At 42.6% G+C, this 20,179-nt stretch overlaps 1 protein-coding gene across 1 annotated transcript in view; it reads right to left on the bottom strand.

Annotated features, from left to right (window-relative positions):
- Positions 1 to 855: 855 nt before the first annotated feature.
- LOC117524586 (trace amine-associated receptor 4-like) overlaps positions 856 to 20,179 on the bottom strand; it is a 32,715-nt gene continuing 13,391 nt past the window's right edge. Inside the window, exons 3-5 of the mRNA XM_034186397.1 lie at positions 2,980 to 3,176; positions 2,361 to 2,705; positions 856 to 1,252 (exon numbers count right to left, since the gene is read on the bottom strand). Coding sequence (XP_034042288.1) covers positions 856 to 1,252; positions 2,361 to 2,705; positions 2,980 to 3,155 — 918 coding nt within the window. The 5' untranslated portion in view covers positions 3,156 to 3,176. The remainder of the gene's footprint in view (positions 1,253 to 2,360; positions 2,706 to 2,979; positions 3,177 to 20,179) is intronic.

Below are 20,179 nucleotides of genomic sequence, written 5' to 3'. Positions count from 1 at the left end.
TCAACAGGTGTCGCTATCTTGATGGCCGATGACTCGGTTAGAGCAGGAACCTCCTAAAGTAAAAGATGCAAAATACTTTTCCATGCTTGATGTGGCCTCCGGGTTCTGGACAATCCCTGTCCATGAAGTAACGCCAGGAAAAGTAGCTAGAATTGTCGCTAGTTGCTTTTGAGAAAATAAGTCATCAAGAGGGGTGGAAAGTCGCCAGATTTAGTGACAAAGTCACAAAGTTGTCAACACTGAATCTAAACACGCACAACGCGAACTCACCTGTGTACAGCCCTGTGCTTAACCGAACGTCCCGTACCAAAACGGTTCAATACAAATACATGTACCGTTACATCCTTAATGGATACACAAAATGAAATTTGTCGCCTACATTTAAGCCATCCTAATTATAGTTAAACACAATCAAACCGTGAGGAGCAGTGGGTGGCCACAGTCTGGCAGCTGGGGAAAGGAGCAGAACTGAAATAAGCATGTTTTTGATAGTGGGAGGAAACCCTTGCAGACACAGGGAAAACATGCAGACTGAAGTAGATTTATTGTTCCAAAAACATTTGCACAGGTCTCATCAGTTGGTCCACAGCTTTTCAGCTTGACTTCACACATACCACACATATGTACAAAGCACTGCATATTTTCCACTTCTCTCTGGTGCACAAGCTAATTAGCTCAGTCAGATGTGTTGAATCCATTGTCAGTCAAACAGTAAGAAATGGAAACCAAGCAGCATTGGGGGTGGGGGGGCATGGAGGCCAGGATTTTGAAAACACTGTTCTACAGTATACTGGCTTCACAGGATCCAGAGTGCAGTATCTGAAGACTAATGATGACTTTAATGGATTTTCTAAACTAGGGGTAGAATAATGCATAAATGACAGGATTTATACAGGAGTTAAAATAGAACACGTAGAGCACAAAGGCCCCAGATTGAGCGTTGAGTAAGTTCTCTCCTGCAAGAAAGACACAGTAATATGGACAGAAACATATTATAAACACGACGACGACACCCAGAGCTCTGGCTGCTTTCAGCTCAGATTTCTTGGTTCTTACGTTCACTGATGGTTTGTGTGTGAGAGCTGTAACATGAGAGCGCATGGCACGAGCCTGAGACACAGCCACCACAAACACTCTCACATACAGAACCACGATGACGGAGATGGGACTGATAAAGGTCACAACGAGGTCAACGACCCCTGTGATGTCATTCATTACAATTACACACTCCCCAAAACAGGAAATACGAGGTCTGTCCGTAAAGTATAGGTCCTTTTTATTTTTTTCAAAAACTATATGGATTTCATTCATATGTTTTTACGTCAGACATGCTTGAACCCTCGTGCGCATGCGTGAGTTTTTCCACGCCTGTCGGTGACGTCATTCGCCTGTGAGCACTCCTTGTGGGAGGAGTCGTCCAGCCCCTCGTCGGAATTCCTTTGTCTGAGAAGTTGCTGAGAGACTGGCGCGTTGTTTGATCAAAATTTTTTCTAAACCTGTGAGACACATCGAAGTGGACACGGTTCGAAAAATTAAGCTGGTCTTCAGTGAAAATTTTACTGAAGTCACGACGTCCTGTTGATCCAGGACGTCGTGAGAGAACAGAGAAGTTTCAGAAGAAGTCGGTTTCAGCATTTTATCCGGATATTCCACTGTTAAAGGAGATTTTTTTAATGAAAGACGTGCGGGCGGATTGCAGCGTCAGCTCGCAGCCGCTGCGACGCTCCGCCACAGGAAAAACACCTCTGTTGGAAGCCTTGAGGACAAGTTGGAACATCTCCAGCTGATAAACAATTTCTCATATACTCACTCCACTGAAAGCCATCAAAAGCCAACTGGATTTTAACAAATGGTTATCAACACGGAGGTGTTTTTCCTGTGCCGCCGCGCCGCGTCGGCTGCGTCCCGATCAATAGAGCCTGAAATGTGGAGGTTTTAAGCTTGAAACAGGCTGATGACGCCGCCTGAGAGCGCTGAGCGACGTCTTGCTCCGTGGGAAGTCCTTAAAGCGACAGTATCACCTCAAAATCTCTCATCAGCTGTTAAAATTTTCACTGAAAACCAGCTTAATTTTTCGAACCGTGTCCACTTCGATGTGTCTCACAGGTTTAGAAAAAATTTTGATCAAACAAAGCGCCAGTCTCTCAGCAACTTCTCAGACAAAGGAATTCCGACGAGGGGCTGGACGACTCCTCCCACAAGGAGTGCTCACAGGCGAATGACGTCACCGACAGGCGTGGAAAAACTCACGCATGCGCACGAGGGTGCAAGCATGTCTGACGTAAAAACATATGAATGAAATCCATATAGTTTTTGAAAAAAATAAAAGGACCTATACTTTACGGACAGCCCTCGTATACCTGCCTGGATGTGTTAGGTCACCCTTTGAAATTAAGCCACAGTAACAAACAGAGGTGAACCAGCACATACAGATAGAGGTTTGAACTCTTCTCACAGTGACTCTGGTGGAGTAATGCAGAGGATCACAAACAGCCACATAACGGTCCACTGATATGAGGACCATGTCTCCTACTGAGGCAGACGTTATGATTAATGTTACATAATTATACAGAGAACACATGAGGTCACCAAGAAACCAGCAGGCTGACTGTCGGAAGATTTCACTGGGCAACACAAGGAGGCCCACGAGGAAATCAGAGACGGCCAGAGAGAGGAGGAGGAGGTTAGAGGGAAAGTGAAGCTGCCTGCAGAGAAAAGAAGAATCAAGGTGTCACAGAGTCAATAGAAAAGAATGACTATCAAATATATCAGCAATGGACAAATAATCATTGTGATTATAACAGACAAACTGTGTGCATTACATCTGGTACATCTCAATGTTTAAAGTACAGATGTATCATTATTAAAGCAGGATGTAAATATTATACGTACTTGCAGAAACAAAGTCAGTGTTTGATAGATACATAAGTCAATGTGTTCACAGAGTTGATGGACGTTACTATAAAAAAGAGCAAGTGCCTGAAGTGTGAGACTGAGATGATGACCAGCAGGTTGAGAGTCACAGTGAGCACAGAGACAGAGGACATCAGGATGTGTCCAAGCACAGCTTCAGAACCAGGAGGCGCCGGCTTCCTGCAGGAGGTGTTGAGGAGTTCTGGAAAGCAGAGCTCTGCTCCGTCCTTGGTCTCCATCATCAGAGAGGAGAAGCTGCTGAGCTCCACCAGCTTTCTGACCAAAACTCAGTCACACAGCTGATTTATCTCTTTCTGGCACTCCTCCATCTCTCTGGACACTGAGGTTCCTCCTTCCTCACTAATATACATCATCTATCTTTTTTATGTCTGACTGTAAAACTACACACTGTGGGGACGCCAAGTTGATGTAACCATAATTGTGCATGTCTCAGTCAGAAGAGGCAAATCAGTCACTGAGTTTAAGACTGTTGGACCGTTTCACAAATTCATTGTAAAAAGTTCTGTCTTGAAGTACGAGACAGTCTGACTTCCCACTTAACATCTTGAGTGCTGGAAGCAAGACATCCAAAGACCACAAAGATCACAGTCTTGTCTGCAAAGTCAGGGTCAGTGAACCTTTGCTGACCTATAATGGTGTCCAGGTCAATGGACTCAACAACCAGAACCAAGACCCAGTCCAGGCAAGCACTGAACAGAGTAGAGGTTGTGCTTTTTGTATTATTTTCTTATTGAAGCAGATGTCATCCCACTGAGTCTGGTCTGCTTCAGGTTTCTTCCAATAATCAAAAACACCTGAGGGAGCTTCTATTTTTCAGGGGGAGGTGATGGTCAAGCGGTTAACATGGTGGGCTTGTGACCAGAGGTTATTGTTGTTGTTTACCTTGTGGCTGTGTTATGATTCATCTTAAATTTACCCAAAATGCAAACGAGACACAGCAGAGAAAAGACGAAGTGCTTTATTTTAACAGAACGTCCAGTGGTGGGACGCAGTCCAAAACAGTGTCATCTGGGGCGGGAGTGTTGGGAGGAATACCAACAGTGGGAGCAAGGAACACAGCAATGTGCAACATCACAGAATGAGGGATGTGAGGAAACAAACAATCCGGCAATCAGAGTGAGCAACTTAAATAGTGACACCGAGACAAGCAACAGGTGCAGTGATTAGAATGTGGAACAGCTGTGAGAGAGACACAACTCCAGTTAGAACTGGGGAAACACACACACATACACACCGGTCCTTAATCTCCAAGTTGCTTCCGGTGTGTAGTGAGTGACTTGCATGGTACCAAACTGGCATCTGTGTACAAGTGTGTGTGGGTGAATGTGAGGCATCACAATAAAGCACTTTTACCATGAAGAAAGCGCAACATAAATTAAGTCAATTTACCATTTCTTTGCCACTGTTACTATTGTGCTTGATTAGAGGGGTGGGCAAGGTTCAACTTTATGCTTGTGAAGAGGCTTGGAGCAATTTATATTCTTATTTGGTGCTGTATAAATAAGACACACTCAAAAATCTGACTCACTGGATTGGATTTCCATCTAATAAATATATGTAGTACCAACTAAATTAAATTTAATTATCTTGCATGGATGTGCTTCAACTAAATTCAATTAAATTAAATTATCTTCCATGGATTTGCTTTTTTTGACTTGGGGCTACATATATTTGTTAGATTGAAGTCTTGCACATAACTGAATTGAGTTCATCCAATGAGTCATTTTTTAGTGCAGGAGGCAGAGCTGAAGGTGTTGTAGAGAGGTGAGATTGAGATAGTTTGGACATGTGCAGAGGAGGGACCCAGGGTATACAGAGAGAAGGATGCTGAGGATGCAGCCACCAGGCAGGATGAGAAGAGGAAGGACAAAGAGGAGGTTTATGGACATGCTGAGGGAGGACATGTAGGCAGTTGGTGAGACAGAGGAAGATACAGAGGACAGATGGACATGAATGATCTGCTGTGGCAACCACTAACAGGAGCAGCCGAAAGAAGAAGACAGCAATCATAAGTCTGCTGCTCGGGAGATGTTAGACCCTCTGTGTACACTCAAACAAATGACTCACTGGATGAACGCAATTCAATTATGGGCAGGATTTACATCTAATAAATATATGTAATCCCAACTAAATTAAATTTAATTATCTTGTGTGGATGTGCTTTATTTGAGTTGGGGCTACATATATTTATTAGATGGAAATCCTGCTCATAACTGAATTGAGTTCATCCAATGCATCAGTTTTTTGAGTGTACCAGCAGGACACCATCATTTTTAAAGCCCAGTGTGACAGCTGCCATCTCATTCTTAATGTTAAAAAGACAAAAGAGATGATATTCGATTCCAGAACCCATGGCCCAGTAATTATTAATGATGAGGTGCCATATTTAGGAATTCAGTTGGACAGATGTTTAAGATGGAACGCCCACATGGACTCTGTGTGGGAGGTTAGAGGCTGGATTTCCTTCACAGACTCAGACTGTTTGGTGGAGTACTCCTGTCCTACTAATATTCTACTCTGCTGTGCTGGAAAGTATCATCATATCTGGCCTGACAATATACGGCACTCTGACTGTGTACATGGTTAAAACAGCTATGAAAGGGATGGAGGTAAAAGATGACCCTTCCCTTCAGACCATCTGTGAAGGTTCTGCAGTGAAGTTGGCACACAGGATCTTCAGTATGACTTGTTTCCTTCAGAAAGACATTACTGTGCAAGCAAGTGTAAAACAAATGGTCTTAAACTGTGATTCATCCCAACAGCCATCACGTGATTCATGAAAGAAAAAGATGCATCTCGACAGGATCTCCCTCACATTTTGCACTGGAGCATCTCTGAGCTTTTTTTACACACTGGTTTCACTGTCATGATTTTTATAGGCAAGCATTTGAACCAGTTCATGGAATGAAAACAAAACCAGAAAATGTTTTTTTTTTTTTATGGTCGGGTGTAACAGCATAGCCCCCAGAACACCCCCCCCCCCAGAACTCTCCCCTCGAAAGGCAACATTCCTACAGGGCAGCACTGATTAAAGCTTACCCAAAACTTGACAAGGCCCAATTACGATAGAGAAACCTTTAACCTCTATTTCTCATGGATGTCTTATGATCCCAGATGAACCACAGTTTGATTGACAGTGAACGATATTGGTTTTCTTTCGGTATCCATCTCCAGCTCTCGACAATAGCAATATTTCCTATTCTGAAGTACAACCCCAATTCCAATGAAGTTGGGACATTGTGTAAAATGTAAATAAAAACAGAATTCAATGATTCGCAAATCCTCTTTAACCTATATTCATTTGAATACACCACAAAGACAAGATATTTAATGTTCAAACTGATAAACTTTACTGTTTTTGTGCAAATATTTGCTCATTTTGAAATGGATGCCTGCAACACATTTCATGATCTTGGTGGTACCAAACAATGACTATTTTGGGATTACTGGGAATGTCCTTGCATGGTTGACATTATACCTGAGCAGCTGTTCTCACTGTGTTTTGTACAATAACACTACCTCCAACCTTTGTGAGATGAAATTTGGGGTTCCACAGGGGTCCGTCTTAGCTCCCCTGCTTTTCTCCGTTTATATAGTACCCCTTGGGCACATATTGCAGCACTTTGGGATTACCATTCATTGCTATGCTGATGATACTCAGTTTTACATGCCAATAACTGCTGGTAGCTCAGCCACAAAAAATCCTTAGAAGATTGACTTGCATCAGTGAGAAGCTGGATGTCTAGCAACTTCCTACTTTTAAACTGATAAGACTAAAATGATGGTCCTTGGTCCAGTGAGACATCGGCATCATTTTGACTAGGTAATGGTTAGCCTAGGCTCGTGTATCATACATCACACTGACAAAGTGAGGAACCTTGGGGTAATTTTTGATCCTACATTGTCCATCAACCTCCATAGAGATATTCAGATTCAGACAACTTTATTGATCCCTAAAAGGGCAATTAATTTCACACCCAATTACCTCAGACAAAAATACAGCAATTAATCCACAATTATTACTAGCTGAATGTAATAATGGCACACATCAGAATTAAAACAAGCGCGCATATACATTTGATTGTTTCTGTATGCTAAACTTTGAAACAGTCCGTCATCCAAATTGAGGCAATGCGAGTGTAGGGGGGCCGCAGAAGCATGTGGCCGCGCAGCCAAGCTTGGGGGGGAAACAGGGAGCTGCTGCAGCTAAAGCTGCGCTGCCTCCCGGAGGGGGGAAGGGAGTGGCGTGAGCGGGGGACGGGATGGGTGGGTGGGGACAGAAACACAAAGGAGGGGTAGGGGTGGAGGCTTGTGTCATCTGTGAAGCTGAGTCTCTCTTTAGCCGTCCAGATCCAATTGTGAATATTGAACTGGTCTTCAATATCAATTCCTTTGCAGGGCAGACAATTGCTCCAAGATGGTTCCCAACTTGCAAAAGTTAATGCAGTCTGAGATTGCACCACCTTGCCCACCTCGTTAATCATGATGGATAGATGTGGGGTTGTGCTTGTGTGGCAGCCATCTTGCCAATTTTCTGGAAGGTCAGGACAGCATCTACCATAAAGACAAATAAGAGTAAATAAATCCTCAAAGTCTTCCATGGAAAGTGGTGCCAAGCACACAAAGTGCCATTTTCTCCCAGGTGTCGAGAACATAGCCCGCAGGATAAGTTCCTTCTGGGCACACAGGGTCCCCCAGCCCTGATTTCCTTGTTGAAAAAAAAACATGTCAATAGCCTTGAGAGACCAGCTGATCAATTCCATGCTTGTTCCAAATATAATTAGAAGAATTTGCAGTCTGGTGAAATTGGGACTTTGAAGGTTGAGGCAGAGATAGAGAAAAACACAGAAGGAGAGAAGAGAGGAGGAGATGCGACAACCCTCTCCAGAGTCCCAAGCTTGGTTAGGATATTACAAGGACTGCTTTCTTCCACCTGTGAATTATAGCGAAGATTCGTCCCATCCTGTCTATGACTGATGCTGAGACCCTGATTCATGCATTTATCACTTCTAGATTGGGCTACTGCAATGTTCTATTTTCTAGTTTACCGCAGTCCACCATTAGGGGTCTCTAACTGGTTCACAATCCTGCTGCCAGACTTTTGACATGAAGCAGAAAATTTGACCACATTTCACCCATTTTGGCATCTCTTCACTGGCTTTCTGTCCCAGTGAGATCAGATTTTAAGGTTTTGTTACTAGCCTATAAAATTGTTCACAGACTGGCACCTCCCTACTTAGCCGACCTACTTAAACCCTACGTACTGTCCTGGGCTCTGCATTCTCAGGGTGCAGGACTACTTTGTAAGGGTGAATAAACAGTCTGCGGATCACAGAGCTTTCTCTTTTCATGCCCCTGTTCTGTGGAATGATCTCTCTGCGTCAGTAAAAGTTAGATTCTGTAGAGACTTTCAAGTCCAGACTTAAGATGCATTTATTTTCAATTTTGTATGGCTAGCATACTGTGTGTTTCCTGTGTTCTTGCTCTGGGGGTTGGTAAGGTTAGACCTTACTTATGTTAAGCACCTTGAGGCAACTTTGTTGTCATTTGGCACTATATAAATGAAAAAAAATTGAACTGAACCAGGTGAGGACTTCAGACTCCATTAATGCTCTACACCCAAAGAGTTGGTGGTAATAATGCACTGTGTTGGTTTGCAAACAGCCAATAGCTTGGCAGAAGAAGAAGACCTGGGGCCTGTAATACGAAGCGGGGTTACTGGCTTATCAGGGTAACTTCGGGAGTAAGTTGATGACGTGTGGAGTAACTTCCCGGTTAACCCGTACTACGAAAGGTGGATAGGTTTTGATCTTCGAGGTATGCTGCCATGGCAATTTATGCTGTGTGCCAAACCTGCTCCGAGCAGGTTATGTTCTCGGTTAGCTTGAGGTTTTCGCTTAACCACTCCCTTTATAAGTACCGTCCATCCACCTTCAATCACTCCGAAGACAATGCCGGCCTACCTGGATGATCCGTTTGATATTGGGGCACAAATTGTGAGGGGCTCTCTTCGCAGGGCGAGGGTTTTTAAAGACCGCCAGAATCCGCTGACATACCCGGACGATATTCTCTATGAAAGATATAGATTCTCAGCCGAGGGAATTCGTTATCTTTGTCAGCTGATTGGGCCAGAAGTCTGTAACATCATCCATCGTACACTGTAAAAAAAGACTGATGTTTTTACAGGAAAACACTGACAGCTGTGGTTACCAGGGAATTCCTGTAAAACATACAGCAGTTAAATGTACAAAAAAAGAGAGCTCTTGTTTGTAGATTTAACAGTTCCTTTAATGTGAGTCAGCCACGGTTCATTTACTGTAAATCCATATACATATTATGTCTGTAATGTTATCTACTGTGCTGCTGTATGTTTTACAGGAATTCCCTGGTAACCACAGCTGCCAGCGTTTTCCTGTAAAAACAAGTCATTTTTTACAGTGTAGCAATGCCCTGACGATCGAGCAGATAATGTGCCTTGTGCCTGTTTTGCCAGTGGACACTTTATGTATTCCATCAGTGATGCTGAACATCTGAGCAAGAATACTGTATGTCGTATGATTCGCAAGGTAGCACTTGCTCTGTCTAAACTGTTGGATGTCGTTTTCCCTGGCCATTTATCTGCAATGCAAATCAAAGAAGGGTGTTATGCAATCGCGGGTAATTACTAATATGAAAATAGGTCTAATAGCATGTCCATTAATTAGGCGAAGTGGGGCTTATCAAGCTCTGAATATAAACCTACGGTTCTGAAGGATGTTTTTATATTTCATCTTCACCTGCTGCCAGGTGCGTTTTGCACTGCTATTACATCTGAAATATTGACAGGATTAGGAATAGCAATCATACAGTCAAGGTAGCCTATTTAGGAAACATTAAATTAACTTAACATTTATTAGTAGGCCTATGCCCACTTCTGAATCGTGTTGCATCTGGGCGTAATTAATGACAGAAGGTCAATTTTTTACACATATTAGACATTCCACAGGTTAATCATCTGTAACAGATTTGGGGAACAATTGAATTGTACGTACACATTTACCCGATCAGCAGTACGTTGCCAACAAGCCTGTCTTGCTTTATTGGCAGACGATGTGTTTGATTTCCCCCTTAACATTAATTTAAATTCCTCGTAGCTCCGTATAGTAATTGTGCATTCTTCTTCAGTAAAGTAAGGTGACCGCGCCATCATTGAAAAATGGTGACATGTGCTGCAATCCGCCCCTTTTATGTGAACGCGCACAAACTCCAATTAGGTTAACACAGGTTCAACAAATCAACATCTTATTCAGCGTCGTAGTACCGATTAACACCACTTGAGGAAACCAGGTTTTGTCAACCCCGGTTTAAGAGGTTGACCCTGAGTTACATCTGAGTAAGTTAACCCCGCTTCATAGTACAGGCCCCTGGTGAGGTTCACTTCCACCAGTTGTTTATTTTGGATGTTCTTGGTGGGACAAAGCAGTACTATCCCATGTGGCACACTGAGCAGCACATCCAGAGCAGACAAACATCTTCTTCTTGTTCTTTAAAAATACGACATTTTATTTTGTTTTGTTTCTCCTGGTCTGAAAACCCTTCAGGCAGTGGTGGGCACAGCTAACCAAAAAGTTAGCTTCAATAACAGATAATGAACTAACTGAAAAGTTATGGTTTTATAAAGATCAACCGATAATCCACACAAAAATTTATCAGAAGCTACAGCTAACAGATAACTTACAGTATTGTCTCTGGGTACACTTGCAACTACTAACAAATGGATTTTAAGTTTTAACACCACAATCACTTCTGGTAGTATCAAAGGCGACCACAGACCCAAACAGTGAGTCAGCACTTCTGTCTTTGAGCATCCTGCCCCCTGCTGGAAGCTCGCAGCAAAGCTCAACTCTCTACTCAATAAAAGCATCACCGTGAGGCAGAGGTCTTATGGTTTTGAGTTATGAATAAAATTAATACCGATAGAATAACTCCATTAATGTCAATTCTGTCATTTATACAAAGTTAAAATATAACATATATCTTTTAATATTAAATAATGCACAAATTCTGATGTTTTGTAACAAACAGACAGATGCCAAAGGGATTATGGGTAAAATGTGCCTGTGTCAAAATAAATAGAACACTACCATCTACTAGTGCCCAGACACTCAGTACTTAAGGCGAATACTGCCATGAACACTACTGGCCAGTAGATGGCAGTAGAGACGGTGAAAACTTGCCAAAACAAAATTCCAGATAATCCGTGTCTGCTACATTTAAGATGCATGGAATTTAATAAATGCAAACTGAATTTGAGACATCTTATATATTTTACTGTGGAACAAAGACGACAGACAGTGTTTGACATAAGCAAGACGTTAAAGACCAAACAGGAATCGATTGCAGTGATTCCAGTGGAAAATAATGGAGAAGCAACCTGGACTTCTTCTGGCATTTTTACATAAAACAAACACAATAACAACGTCTATAAACCCAGAGAAAACACGAGACTTTTAGGCACAATATACAAAGAGTTTAATGCTGTTGTCCATGTGGAGCCTGATCAGAGCGTCTCAAATGCATTTCTTCTGTCGTGAATGTACTGAGATTACCCATAATGCACTAAGCAACAGCATTCCACACTAAAACCTTCAAATTTAGTGTATTACTTTAAAACTAAAACATATATCTGATATTTTCACTTTATAAAACTTCAGACGTGACGTTAATTTAAATAACTTGTTCGAAAGTAGTTTGGTTAAAATTTTAACCATAAGTTAACACTGTATGCTCTGTATACTCTGGATGACTTGGGTGATATTGCCAGTGTATTAGTATGGGGTTAAAAGAAAATTTTTTTTTTTTCTTTTTTATGACCAGCTCTCCTTTGCCTGCAGAGGATAGAGCAGTTTTTTTTTCTAGAACCAGCTCTTCTCTGTTTATAGAAGATAGAACTAAGCATTTACACAAAACATTTAGCAGGTAAGCACTCAACTGATTTTAGATTTCATAAATGTTTGTAACTGTTAAGCTTTGTTCACCACGCCTGCAAAAATATGTTAGTGGTCTAAAAATTATTGGACCAAAACTTGTCGGAAGATAATTGGTCGGATGATGGTTTTCAGAGTTATCTGAAAAGCTAATCCGATAATGAAAACATTATCTTTGATAATTAGTGGTTAGTGGATTAGTGGAACTGTGCCCACCACTGCCTTCAGGTGCCTTTTTGTCAAACTCCAGGTGGGCTGGTATGTGCCTTTAAGGACTGGCTTCTGTCTGGCCACTCTACCATACAGGCCTGATTGGTGGATTGCTGTAGAGATGGTTGTCCTTCTGGATTGTTCTCCTCTCTCCACAGAGGAATGCTGGAGCTCTGGCAGAGTGACCATCGGGTTCTTGGTCACCTCCATGACTAAGGCCCTTCTCCCCCGATTGCTCAGTTTAGCCAGGTGGCCAGCTCTAGGAAGAGTCCTGGTGGATCTGAACTTCTTCCATTTACAGATGATGGAGGCCACTGTGCTCACTGGGACCTTCAAAGCAGCAGAAATGTTTCTGTCCCCTTCTTCAGATTTGTGCCTCAAAACAATCCTGTCTGCAGGGGTCCCAGAATAATCTTATGAAGCAGTTGACCATTCCCAGGTCCAGTTCTGTCAGATACCAATCCCATATGTGGAAATACTGTTATTTGTGCCTTTTATAGTATGTGTATGCACTTTTTAAATGACATCTTTTATTGCTCCTATTTCTTAGATATCTTTTATTGAATTTGCACAAATTTATACTTCTATGAAGTTGACTGTGTGTTTGCTCTCTCTCTGAAATCACTTTTCACACTTCCAGGCTTATTTACACTCTGAGGAGCGGCCCCTCCTCCTCGCTCCATTAATATGGTAAACGGTGCTTTACGTGGAGGGAGAGAGCTGGCCACAGACTGATCCCGTAACATTCACAGCCAAGCTAGTGGAGTAATCCTGATACTCAGACACTCTTTGTTTGAGCAAGTGAGATTGTATGAGAGGCCCTCTGTCTGCTCACTTTCAGTGATCACTGTGCATAATGACGCAAGGCGCATTGGAGAGAGCAGCCAGGGGGCTATTCAAACAGCATTTACAGGCAAACTAATAAGACATATGTGAAAAAAAAACAATCTTTGGTTTAGCACGTGAGGTAAATCTGTCCTACGATTGGATTTTGGAAAACCATGTGACGGTGAACTCATTCCGATTGGACACTCACACAGCTTCTATAGGGAGTACCAAGATGGTGGATGCTGGCTTGAAAGTCCGTGGAGTTAACTTTTCAGCAAAAAAAGTAAGTTTCTATCTCTTATCATGAAAAAGTTATTTATAATTCAGTGAAGCTTGATCCCAGCTGTCGGATATGACGCCATCAGCCCCAGAGGGTTAAATAACGTTCCTCCACCCCACTACTACCACTACTTTTGTGGTGGGGGTGAGGTCTACCCATGCCGTTTCCATCAGCAGGATTCTGTTGTGTGGGCCGCTGGAGAGGAGGTACTGCTGGCCCGCCACCACCAGAGGGCGCCCTGCCTGGAGTGCGGGCTCCAGGCACCAGAGGGCGCCGCCGCCTCACAGGAGCAGCCAAGGTGACAGCTGTCACCCATCACCTGAGACAGCTGACAGCAATCATCAGTCGGGTATATCAGCAGGACGGCATCTCCACCTCATTGCCGAGATATCGTTTCTACCAGAGAGGTGACGTATCAAAGCCTACTGAGTACACAGCATTTGACTGAGCTAGTTATTGGTTACTGTTCCAACGAGAGGTGGAGGTACCTTTCCTGCCGTTCGGAGTTCTGGGTGCAAACGCGCCCCCATCTAACTGTTCTTTTTCCCTCGCCAGCAGTACCAGGTCCGACACGCGGAGGCAGTGGCCACCTGGGAGTTCGGGACTTGGCGGCTCCAGTATACCCGGGGACCTGTGGCGGAGGAAGCCGTGTGGTTCCGGTCTTACCTTGGAGAGGCGTCTCCTATCTTCGAGCCTGCCCACACGACACTTTTGTGTATTGACTTTTGTCCAATTCTGTAATTGGTTGTATTCGTTGTGCACATTCACAACAGTAAAGCGTTGTTATTTTGACTTACTCCATTGTCCGTTCATTTGCGCCCCCTGTTGTGGGTCCGTGTTCCTACACTTTCCCAACAGATTCAGGATCATCTCAATTCTGCTCTGTGCCATGATTCAAAGGATTCAAGGATTCAAAAGAATTTTATTGTCATATGCACAAAGGAACATGTTCCCTGCACAATGAAATGTGTTTACTGCATTTAACCCATCCTAATTGCCAGTTAGGAGCAGAAGTCCCCTTTAGGCACCCGGGGACCAGCTCCAGATGTATATCCTGCCTTAGGTCAACAGCAGGGCTGAGCAAACCATGACCAGCCTCATGACGACAGACGAACACACCACACACATAAGCCGGCCCGGTACATGAACACATATAAAAAGCACACACAAGGTAAAACGGGGGCCAGTGCCAAATTTATTTCACCACAGTCTATGTCTTCCTGTACATGTCTTGCTGCATTAAAATTATCAACTTCAACTTGTCTTCTGAGTCCTTCTGGTAAAACAAAGGATCTATTTTCTATACCAGCTGAGTCCAGTTAAGGTTTACGGGGAGCTGGAGCCTATCCCAGCAGTCACAGGGTGTGAAGTGAGGTACACCCTGGACAGGACACCACTCTGTTGCAGCGATATATGTTTTTATTTATGTCCATGTGATGACAGAAAACAGACACATGTGCATCACAGTGGGCAGTTGTTAGTCCATGTCTGTCCAAACACAGTATGTGTTGTCCAACTGGGATGTCCAGATCAACAGATCTCCACAGCCGCTTCAGTGGGCGGACACATCTCCTGTCAGTTCAGTGCACACACCAAAGCCACACTCGTAGGGAACTTAGACAAATTTCACATCCAACTGAACATCTGCAGACTGTTGTTGTGCCAAGAGTGCAAATTGCCACACATTTTCTAAGTGCCAAGCGAGCGGTGTTAGATGTTTGTGTGTGTAAGCTGGAATTTGGCCGACACCTGCTGTGAGAGGGTTCGATGGGTTCCCACAGTGCACACTCTGTCTTTCAGCCGCTGGTATGCACAAACAGTTGTAGCAACAGGTGTACGAGGTGTTCGAGGCAGCTACGATTTTACACGTATTGCACACGATTCCTGCTTCATGCGCACTTCGACCAAACTTCGCACTATGTGTGAAGGGGCCCTATGTTGGATCATAATAATTCATTTCAATGTTACAAACTGAAGTCATTTCTTGTTTGTATTCAGAGCAGATTATTAAGTTTAAAATGCAAAAATATGGTGATAAAGTGAGTTTGTGCCTGAAGTGTGAGACTGAGATGATGACCAGCAGGTTGAGAGTCACAGTGAGCACAGAGACGGAGGACATCAGGATCTGCAGCAGCAGGACGGGTCTCCATCATCAGAGCTGCTGAGCTCCACCAGCTTTCTGACCAAAACTCAGTCACACAGCTGATTTATCTCTTTCTGACGTTCCCTTCACACTCCTCCGTCTCTGTGGACACTGATGTCCCTCCTCCCTCACTTTTTCCAGTCTAATGCTTTGTGATGACGAGCCTTCTTCCTCATGACCATTGTTGCCTGAACAAATATGAATCATCCCATGACAAAAAAAAATAAAATAAATAATAATTAATAACTTTCTGGATTCTTCAATTTCATTCTTTTGTTTTTTTCCACTTTCAGCAACTTTCATTGTGATCATTTTGCAAATGTTGGTCTGCTGGTCTTCGACCCAGTCAAACCTTTGCTTTAATCCACCAGTGGCTGTGCTTTGGCTCCATTCATGACATCAAGTGAACAGATTCTCAAAACTGTCTGTGGCTCTGTGTTGAAGGAACAACCTGCTGTTGAACTGTTGTGGTCTCTGTACAATCAGTCAGAACAGCAGTGATGTCACTTCCTGCAATGCAGCACACACATTCATCCATCCATTTAGTTTACAGCACGTCCACAAAGTGTTCACAGCGCTTCACTTTTTCCACATTTTGTTATGTTACAGCTGGGGACGAGCAAGTACACCATCTGTATCTGTTCAACCATCTAAATGATCTGTGGCTGTACTTGTAGTGGGCGGAGCCTAAACTGGAAGAGGGCGTGGTTTAACCCCAAATGGGTGGGGCTTAAATCAGCCTGAAATTGATATGGATTGATCAGAAGTTGCTATGTTTATTGTTTATTTGAAAACTATTTACAGAACAGCCTCAAAATTGAGATTCAAATCAATGTTTTTGTTCACAAAAGTAAGAAAACTATTTACAAAACGTTTTTTATTAACTCACAAAGTGTATGAATGAATATTTACAGAACAGCCTCAGAATTGAGATTCAGTGTAGTAGGAAATTATGAACTACGAAGTATGCATAAACAAAAACTGTGATTTTTTTTTCCAATTATTTATTTTTACTACCTAACTTTCCTGGTATTTTTTTCCACACAAAGTGAAACAATATTGATTAAGGTGTGTGTGTGTTTGTGTGTGTGTGTGTGTGTGTGTGTGTGTGTGTGTGGTGTGTGTGTGTGTGTGTGTGTGTGTGTGTGTGTGTGTGTGTGTGTGTGTGCATGTGTGTGTGACTGTGTGAGAGGCAGAGAGAGAGAGGTTGTCCGACTGACCAATTTATTTTTATGAACTGCACTGAGAAAGTATCAGATACTGCATGCAGCCATATTAAATAAAAATATTAATATAGGCTACTTTGTGTGTTCAGCTATATGTGTGTATGTGTGTAAGTGGTCTGTAAGACAGTTTAGTTTTTAAAGATCTGAGTGAACTTGGTGAGTCATGCAAACATCCAGTGATGGCAAACAGGGAAATAATATGTCAGCCTTGTTCACTGTATTCTTAAAAACACAGCGTTCTGTAGGAGCAAAGTTTTCCAACTGACTTTATATCACCAACAAAATGAAGAGCAAACAAATGGTTAAAATAAATAAATAAACCCGACCAGAGTGGAGGCAGTGACCGATGTGACACAATCCATTTTCAGCTCTGACTTCTCAAAAGCACCACGCACGATACAAAATAAGTTCACCAACTAACTTTAAATATCATACAAACCAAAAAAGAGGCAAACTGAAGAAAACTTAAGGAGTACTGAAGAGAACAACGTGAGGTAGAATCAAGCCAAGCACAGAGGGAGAGAGATCCTCGCTGTGTGTGCGAGAGGCTGCAGAGAGACGTGTCTGTGTAGGGAGGAACGGGCGCTGTGTGTGACTGGCCAATCACAGAGCGTGAAGACAGTTAGTCAGTAAGACTTTTGGGCTGACTGTGCTGGAAATTATTAATGTTTCTTTAACTTCTGGATCTGTTCCTAAATGTTTAAAATCTGCAGTGATTAAACCATTACTTAAGAAACCTAATCTTGACCCTAGTGTATTGAAAAACTATCGGCCGACATCAAATCTATCATTTTGCTCTAACATTCTGGAAAAAGTGGTGTCACGGCAGCTCGTAGACTATCTTACTGAGAATAATCGCTTTGAGCCACTGCAGTCTGCATTTAGAAAATATCATTCCACAGAGACGGCTCTCACTAAACTGGTGAACGATCTTCTGCTTACAATGGATTCGGACACCACTACAGTTCTGTTGCTATTAGATCTCAGTGCTGCATTTGATACCGTGGATCATCATATTCTACTTGATAGGCTGGAAAATCATTTTGGGATTACTGGGAGTGCCCTTGCATGGCTGGCCTCATACTTGACCAGTTGTTCTCACTGTGTTTTGTACAGTAACACTACCTCTAACCTTAGTGACATGCAATTTGGGGTTCCACAGGGGTCTGTCTTAGGCCCCTGCTTTTCTCCCCCCTCCGTAATTATTGTATGGCCTTGCCTTACAATATAAAGCGCCTTGGGGCAACTGTTTGTTGTGATTTGGTGCTATATAAATAAAATTGATTTGATTTTGATTTGATTTGATATAGCACCCCTTGGGCACATATTGTGGCGTTTTGGGATTACCTTTCACTGCTATGCAGATGATACACAGTTATACATGCTGATAACTGCTGGTAATCTTGTTCACATAAAATCCTTAGAAGATTGCCTTGCAGCATTGAGAAGTTGGATGTCTAGAAACTTCCTACTTTGAAACTCTGATAAGACGGAAATGATGGTTCTTGGTCCAGTGAGACATTGGCATCAGTTTGACCAGTTAACACTCAGTCTAGGCTCATGTGTCATACATCACACTTACAAAGTGAGGAACCTTGGGGTAATTTTTGATCCTTTGTTGTCCTTTGGCCTCCACATTAGAAATATTACTAGTACTGCTTTCTTCCACCTGCGAAATATAGTAAAGATTCGTCCCATCCTGTCTATGGCTGATGCTGAGACCCTGATCCATGCATTTATCTCTGCTAGATTGGACTACTGCAATGTTCTATTTTCTGGTTTACCACAGTCCAGCATTAGGGCTCTCCAGTTGGTTCAAAATGCTGCAGCCAGACTTTTGACACAAAGCAAGTACAACCACATTACACCCATTTTGGCATCCCTTCACTGGCTTCCTGTCCCAGTGAGATCAGATTTTAAGGTTCTGCTTCTAACCTATAAAATTATTCATGAACTGGCACTTCCCTACCTTGCTGACCTAATTAAACCTTACGTACTGGCCCTGGCTTTATGTTCTCAGGGTGCAGGACTACTTTGTGTCCCTGGGGTGAATAAGAAGTCTGCGGGTCACAGAGCTTTCTCTTATCATGCCCCTGTTCTGTGGAATGATTTCCATTCGTCAATAAAACAGTCAGATTCTGTGGAGATTTTCAAGTCCAGACTTAAGACGCACTTATTTTCCCTTTCATATGGCTAGCATACTGGTACACTTTTGTTTTACGCTTTTTACTCTTTTAATTAATTTTATTAATAAAACGGAGCATGCCATGGCCTCAACTTTACCTAAATTCTGAGTATTTTAGTAAAGTTTAGGGCTAGTGGCCGGTGATCACCTTAGTATTTCTTCTGTTTTTCTTGTTGATTAATGCTGGCAATTTATACAGTATTTTTTGTCTTTCAGATGCCTGATTCTGTTTTTTCTCTCTGTTCAAGGTGCAGCTCCATCCAGAGATGGGAGTTGTATTTGTGTTGGTGACCCTCCTGTCCTGTGCACCAACAGCATTTTTTGTATATTTTTCCGTGAATTGTTCTGTGAATTGTTTTGTAATGTATGTTTGTAGCATGGCCCAAGCAGAGGGCCACCCCTTTGAGTCTGATCTGCTTGAGGTTTGTTCCTCAAAGGGAGTTTTTCCTTACCACTGTTGCTCTGGGGGTTGGTAAGGTTAGACCTTACCTGTGTGAAGTGCCTTGAGGCAACTCTGTTGTGATTTGGTGCTATATAAATGAAAATAAATTGAAATTGAATTGAAAAATTATTATAGTTTGCTGTGTGTTTTGAATAAATGTGTGTGAAAATTACTTCCTGCTTTATTTTTTTCCTTTCTTATTTCTGATTTTAAACCTTTATTACACTTATAAAACACCACTATACCATATAAATTCTGAAAGTACAGGTTGTCCTGAAAAAAGAGACATAACACGTGATTGTGGGATGCAGGGTCAGCTGTTAACAGCAATAATAAAACATTTATGCCAGGCGAGTGAACTGTCCAAAAAATGCCCTCGGACCCCAGAGGGTTAATACTTTAATGAATGTGCACAGCTCCTATGACTGAGAGATGATGGCTCGGAGGAAACTCTTGGTCCCAGTTGTCGAACAGCACCTCAGACAGAGAGAAAGAGAACAAAATCAGTCAGCTGACAGCACCTAAAGCACTAGTTCCCAGCAGTAACACAACAGAAAAGCACAGAGGTTACTAATGTGGTCACCAGCAGTGAGCCCTTTGCTTCACTAACAGACCGAGAATGAGGCTGAGACCTGCTCCATTCTTAATAACACAATTTAAAAGGAGAGGAAACATGGTTCGATATGATGCACGTATGCTGGCCATATGTAAGGGAAAACAGACTGTCTTTAATCTGGACTTCAATGACCCCACAGAATCAGACTGTTTTATTTCAGGAGGCAGCTCATTCCATAGAACAGGGGTCCAAGAACAGAAAGCTGTTTGGCCTGCTGACTTCTTTTTAACCTTAGGAACACATAATAATCCTGCCTCCTGTTCAGGCAGAACCCGGGCTGGTACGTAAGGTTTAATTAGGGATGTTGTTTATTTGACATATGCCAAGACTTTTTCACTATAGGATAGGA

Source organism: Thalassophryne amazonica, chromosome 14, assembly GCF_902500255.1.
Source record: "Thalassophryne amazonica chromosome 14, fThaAma1.1, whole genome shotgun sequence".
Taxonomy (NCBI): Eukaryota; Metazoa; Chordata; class Actinopteri; order Batrachoidiformes; family Batrachoididae; genus Thalassophryne; species Thalassophryne amazonica.
Note: the sequence above shows the minus strand (reverse complement) of the source record. Positions and strands in the feature narration are given on the sequence as shown.